General features: G+C 46.8%; 1 protein-coding gene across 2 annotated transcripts in view; it reads right to left on the bottom strand.

The window, feature by feature from the left end:
- Positions 1-1,892: 1,892 nt before the first annotated feature.
- Positions 1,893-6,327, bottom strand: part of LOC107100929 (guanine nucleotide-binding protein G(olf) subunit alpha-like) — a 10,442-nt gene continuing 6,007 nt past the window's right edge. Inside the window, exons 2-13 of one of the 2 annotated variants that reach the window (XM_015399612.1) lie at positions 5,926-6,075; positions 5,634-5,700; positions 5,489-5,543; positions 4,937-5,056; positions 3,638-3,735; positions 3,472-3,526; positions 3,332-3,405; positions 3,161-3,219; positions 2,971-3,091; positions 2,758-2,888; positions 2,615-2,682; positions 1,893-2,231 (exon numbers count right to left, since the gene is read on the bottom strand). In XM_015399612.1, coding sequence (XP_015255098.1) covers positions 2,085-2,231; positions 2,615-2,682; positions 2,758-2,888; positions 2,971-3,091; positions 3,161-3,219; positions 3,332-3,405; positions 3,472-3,526; positions 3,638-3,735; positions 4,937-5,056; positions 5,489-5,543; positions 5,634-5,700; positions 5,926-6,061 — 1,131 coding nt within the window. In that variant the 5' untranslated portion in view covers positions 6,062-6,075 and the 3' untranslated portion in view covers positions 1,893-2,084. Of the gene's footprint in view, positions 2,232-2,614; positions 2,683-2,757; positions 2,889-2,970; positions 3,092-3,160; positions 3,220-3,331; positions 3,406-3,471; positions 3,527-3,637; positions 3,736-4,936; positions 5,057-5,488; positions 5,544-5,633; positions 5,707-5,925; positions 6,076-6,327 lie in introns of both variants that reach the window. The other variant, XM_015399611.1, reaches the window with a different exon arrangement.

Here is a 6,327-nt window from a genome sequence, read left to right as displayed (position 1 = left end):
AGTTCAGGGGTTTGATTTGAACATTTTTTGTTTTCTACTTAAAACAAATTTATTTTAATATATAACATATGCATAAAAACCTCATTTTATTTCAGTGTTAAACTCTGTTTAAAGTAACAGATTATAATTAAAACTGTCTCTGGATCTTTTCTGGTTGATGATTTTCTTTATTCTGGTTTTTCATTGCTGACCCCTGGTTTAAGGTCTTAGCTGTTTAGCCTCAGCAGGAGGAATCCCTGTTAGTCACACTGTGGCAGAACCAGGGGCGGATCTAGACCAAATGTACCGGGGGGCCAGGAGGGGGCCAGCGTGTTTTCATGGGGGCCCAGAAAAGCAGGAAATAAAAAACAAGGCAAGAGATTCAAATAAGAGCTGCATGAAGTGTAGTTTTAATTACATTTAATTAGAATTCTATGTCTAATTAGGTCAGTTGTTGTTACCATGGCGACGCTCCAAGGCAGCGGCCAGCAGCAGCTCCTCTCGACTATTTCACAAAACATTCTGCTTAAAACGATTCAAACTAGAGATCAAACCTGCATCTATGATCTCCAGCGCCTGCAAAATGATTTAAATGCCGACATTTTAGACGGTTTAAAAAGCTGCGGAGAGAGATGTCAACAAGACAACAGCGGGAAATAACGGACTGAGGAAGTGAGGCTGCAGAGGGCGGGGCTAACTGAGAAGCTAAATAGAAATCCTCACAGAGCTCCGCCTCCATCAATCCTGCTCTCCAACGTCCGCTAGTTGGAAAACAAAATGGAGAATCTGTACTGGAGCTCAACGTGAATGGAGGCTGTTCCCAGGCATCTAGAGGGGAAGCGCTGCCCTCTGCAGGTGAAAATGAGGACAGCACTCTAGATGCTTCCTGCCAAATGCTGAAACATCCCCAGCCGCCTCCTCCCGCCCCCCCCCTCACAACATCATCATCATCATCGTCCTCTTCCTCCCCTGAGCCAGGAGAAGCGAGCGCTGCAGGAGCTGGAGGCAGCAGCAGCTCAGCAACAACTCACCTGATCAATGCTGCACTTTAAGAAATTAAAATTTCTATAGAGCTGTTAAATGAAATTTATTTTTGTTTACACTTGGTTGTAAAATGACAAAATAAATCTAAGTCTAAAGTCAAAATGCTTTCATAATTTAGGAATTTCACATATTTTTGACTTAATTGAAGTTAAAATGACATTTTTTTTATAAAATCTGAATTAAAATTGATAAAACTGATAAATTCAGCTGTAAATAATTATTTTTTGATTTGCTTTGGAAAAAACCTTTAGTAGAAGAAAACTAGGATCCTATCTCAGTGCCACTGAAGGTGTCACCTTATAGTTTTTAATTATTTGTTAAACCGGATTTTTTCAGGAAAAACATGAAATAGATCCAAAGTGGTTATCAGTAACTGTTCTAGAATAGATCATCATCAGAGTTTATTTGAGTTTTATTTTCTTTAGTACAGGGGCCAAAACAGGACATGATCTCCAGGGGCTCCGGCCCCCGTCGGCCTCCTGCCTGCATTGATTACATGTTGCAGTAAAGGAGGCAGAGAAACAGGAGGAGAATCTGGAAGGAGAACCACCGTCACCTCTGAACAGCCTGAGGAGAAGAAACCTTTGGACACGACGTCTCCCTGACGTCTTACCAGAACCAGCAGGTCCGTCCTCGTCACTGGAAACAGGTTCTAATGGATGCAGACACCACAGCTCTGGTAAAACATTTAATGATCTTTTTTCCTTTTCTTCTTCTGTTTTTCTGCTCTATTTACATTGCAGTGTCCATATAAACGGTAAAACTCCCTGCATAATTATAATAAAGCTATTTATATGCATGAAACAAAGGGAAGGGGAAGCAAAACGTCTTCAAACTGTGGAAACCAGGTCCAGTGGATTGTTTATTTATTTTATTTATTTTTTACTTTTACGGAAAGCTTAATTGTTTCTATAAATAGTTTCACGTCTGCACACTAAACCACCTTCTGTTCAAACCCTAATCACTACTAAACACAAACTGCTGCTTTCTACTATAAACACATCTCTGCTTTGATTTACTAACAGGAAGGGGCGGAGCCAATGGAGAGCCCCGACAGCCATTCAGAGCAGCTCATACTGCCGCAGGTGCATGCGCTGGATGATGTCACGACAATCGTTGAAGACGCGGCGGATGTTCTCGGTGTCGATGGCGCAGGTGAAGTGAGGGTAGCAGTAATGCTTCCCGTCGCCGCTGGCTGTGCTGATCCTCTGAAATTAGGACAAGTCGCTGGTTAGAGGAACATGTCGCATAAACAGGTCGCAGTTTCAACATGCAAGGATGCGTCAGAGGCAGGCAGAGCTGGGAGGGCCTAACAAGTCCGACTCAAAGGACAGTTTAAAGTCCATAAGATGAAACATTGCAGATTAACCTGTTAGATGACGCAGCGCTGCAGTTTTATCATATTAAAAGCGTAACTTTCTCAGACTATGTTCTGATTTAAATCCTCAGCACCAACATTATTTTATGGAAACCCATAACCACCTGGGAAATTATTGCACTTGTGAAGCAACAAAATATAAGTTAGCAGGAGGGAGGAGCTAATGTTCCATCTGACTGCATGGATCAGGAAACCTTCACCTGTCTTACTCACCAGGAACTCATCTCTGATGAAGAACTTTGCTCGGGTCACTTTGGGGTCTTCATTTGCATCTGGAACAGCTAGAAAACAAACAGCGATGTTGGGCAGTGGTCTGTGACATCACTTGTCTGTCGGTTCTCCGTCTATGTTCTTACATTCAGGAGGAACTTGGTAGTTTGTGTACTCTGGGAAATAATCTTCAAGTTTGGATTTCCCTGCTAGAATCTTGTCTGCCAGCACGTCTTGTTTGTTCAGGAACAGAATGACGGAGATGGTCTTCAGGAACCTGCAGCCAATCAGAGAGCACATAGTTCATCGGGCTGATCACACCTGAGCAGTGTTGCGCTCCGGTGCACGTGAGACTGCACCTGTTGGTCCAGATGGATCTGAACAGGTCCAGGGACTCTCTGAGGCGGTTGGTGGAGTTGTCCTCTCTGATGACCATATTGTAGCTGCTGCTGGCTGCGACAAAGATGATGGCCGTCACATCTGAAGGAAGCAAACGGACCTGAGTTCTGCTGGAACCCGGATTGCATCGTTAAATAGTGCCGCTCTTACCGTTGAAGCACTGGATCCACTTCCTGCGCTCATCCCTCTGACCCCCTACATCAAACATACTGACAGACACGCACGCTTCATTGGAACGCCACGGCAACGACGCCACGGCAACGACGCCACGGCAACGACGCCATGGCAACGAAGTCAGAACACAAGACGGTGAAAACTTACTGGAAGTTGACTTTGTCCACCTGGAACCTGGTTTCAAAAATCCCTGAAGTCAGCACTCTGCAGCGCAGCAAATCCTGCAGAAGAAAGAGGATGAGGAGGAGTGTCAGTAGATGCTGCAGCCTGATTGGCCGGTCTCCTACCTGGTCAGTGGGCGTGTAGTCGGTCCTCCTGACAGAGTCCAGTCGGTCCAGGAAGCTGGAACACAGAAAACAAACGGATCCATCAAACTTAACCGCCGAGGCTTAACTGAAAACATTTGTGACATCACACCCCTGGTGGGAGGAGCTTAACGCGAGCCGTCCTTACTACTGAGCGCAGTCGATCAGCTGGTACTCATTGGAGCGTTCGAAGCAGGCCTTAACGCCGTCGTCTTCCCACAGCTTCTGAGTATGCTCAAAGAAGTCCTGAAAGACACAGAGAGCTGTGAGCGCCCCCTGTGGGCTGCGGAGGGGTAGCACACACAGTCCAGTAGAGTTTAAGGAGGAACTTCTGCTGCAGCAGGTCAACCAATCATCTCATTTGACCTCTCCAGGCTACTGTAGCTGCAATAAACACACCTGCTGTTCTTCAATCATATATTCTCGAATACACAATACTGCGTTCGGCCATTTTGGAAGAAAGACCTCAACAGTTTCTTCTCTTTTTTCTGTATCTAAACTTATGTTGAACTTTGCCCCCTTTGATGCTATTACCATGGAAACTCTAGAACTCCAATACCCAGAATGCAGCAGGGTTCAGGGGCATGAACGTAGCTCCGCAGGAGGAGTCCGTTTCATGGATGTGTTACAAAGTATGGCGGATCTAAGGAATCAAAAATACTGACGCAGTTAACATCTCCTCCTCTCATCGGTTTTTGTGATCCATCTGCATCATCTCCAAGCGTACAGCACTTCTATGAGATCACGCAGACACAGGCGGTCATCCAATGCACAAGTATCTCTCTGCCCTGAGAGTCCCATGGGTCAAAGGTCATGATTGGTCTGCAGGTAAGCGTTCTCCTCTCTGATGGCCGGGTCTGTGTGACCTCCCCTGATTGGATGCTTGTCTCATTAACCAATCAGCTGCTCCGTCAGAGGCAGCAGAGGAAGGGTGAAGACACTTGTTTTGTGTCTCTGAGGTCTTTGGAGACGAGCTGTTTAGATAATGAGGCCTCTGGTGACTCGCTGTGAGAGTGTCTCAGGTGAACTCGTTACATCATGTCATTAACATCATTAAAACAAACAAGCGGGTCTCCTGGTGCAGCTTCAGAGCACCTCAACCTTTTCTACCTGTTCAGAACCGACTGCTACGTGTGTGTTTGCGTTAAGTGTGCATGGGTGTGTGAGCGTTTGCGCGTTTTTACTCCCGAGACTCTTTCGGCGCCGCAGGAAATGTTAACTGACACTTTCAACGTTTTCATTGGAGCAGGAAACAGTGAAGCTCTTCAGACCCGAAGCGTCTGCAGATAAACCAAGTCAAGCAACAGCCAGGAGAACCGTTAGAACCGGGTTCCTGCTGGTTAGAACCGTCCAACTGGTGCAGAGGGGCTACGCCTGTGCTGCTGCTGCCAACGCCACTATGACATCACTGCTCACATGACCCACCTGTGTAGAAGTGTAACTTTACCTCAGTGTATTCAAAGTCCAAAAGCGGAGCGATGCTCTTGATGTAGTCCACTCTGGACTGGTTGCTTGGGTTACCCAGAGAGACGGGAGGAGTCAGGGCCCCCATGGCTGAGACAATGGTCTGAAACACAGAGACGGAAGCTGATTGGCTGATGGAGCCATCGGCCATCTGCAGGACAGAGACAGAACCGATGCCTCCACTGAGTAGATATGGCACATCAGGGCGGTCTGGCTAAAACTAAAGCGTTCTGGACAGAAAAAGGTAAACGTCCCCAAATGGACTGCGGGGCATAGAGGGTCCTTTCTACCTGAAGACATGAGATGACCTCCTAAACATCTCTAGAAATGTAGACTCACCTGACATCACCGAAACTACACCTGACCTTTCCCTAAAGACGCCCTGAAGGTCACCCTGATGGTGAGGTCAGATCTGACCGTACCTCAGGAGACCATCAGGGGACAGCTGGGACACCCATAAAGTCCATCTACTGTTACTCTGATCCCCAAGGATCCAGAGACGCCTTCATGCACCTGATCTGGTCATGTGACTCACCACAATGGCATCCTTCACGTTCCTCCTGATGTCCTGAATCTTCTGCTGCTTCTCTCTGGGAATAAAGGCAGAGCGGATTAGGACATGGAGTAGATGGACCCCCCCGCCCCATGAAGCTTCTCTGAAGGACAGGAAAGAGACTCACTCAGCGTTGAAACCGTCAACATGAAGAATCTTCATCTGCTTAACGATGGTGCTCTTACCTGATTCTCCTGCACCTGCACAACCACAGAGAGGACAGCGGACAGGGGGACAGACAGGGGGACAGATAGGGGGACAGGCAGGGGGACAAACAGGAGGAAAGATAGGTATACGGGCAGATGGGGAGGACAAATGAAGTCTGGACTGTCGAGTCAAATCGAGAACTGATGAGATCATTAATGAAGTCCCTGATGGACAGGTGAGCAGATAGAGGGACAGGTGGACAGGTGTCTCACCCAGCAGCAGCAGTCGGTGGGTAGCTTTATAAGCTTGTCTTTCTTTCTGCAGCTGTTTCTCGATCTTCTTGTTTGCTTCTCTTTTGGCTTTTTCATCCAGTCGTTCTTCATCCGTCTTTCCTCCCAAACAACCCATCTCCACCGGAACCACTGTGACCAACAGAAAGGATAATAGTGAGCAGTCTGAGTGTGACCAGCAGAAAGCCTAATAGTGAGCAGTGTGATTGTGACCAAAAGAAAGGCTAATAGTGAGCAGTGTGAGTGTGACCAACAGAAAGCCTAATAGTGAAAAGTGTGAGTGTGACCAACAGAAAGCCTAATAGTGAAAAGTGTGAGTGTGACCAACAGAAAGCCTAATAGTGAGAAGTGTGAGTGTGACCAACAGAAAGCCTAATAGTGAGC

The sequence above is a fragment of the Cyprinodon variegatus genome, unplaced genomic scaffold (assembly GCF_000732505.1).
Source record: "Cyprinodon variegatus isolate N-32 unplaced genomic scaffold, C_variegatus-1.0 Scaffold1029, whole genome shotgun sequence".
In the NCBI taxonomy this organism is placed as follows: Eukaryota; Metazoa; Chordata; class Actinopteri; order Cyprinodontiformes; family Cyprinodontidae; genus Cyprinodon; species Cyprinodon variegatus.
This window is presented reverse-complemented; position numbering and strand designations above follow the sequence as displayed.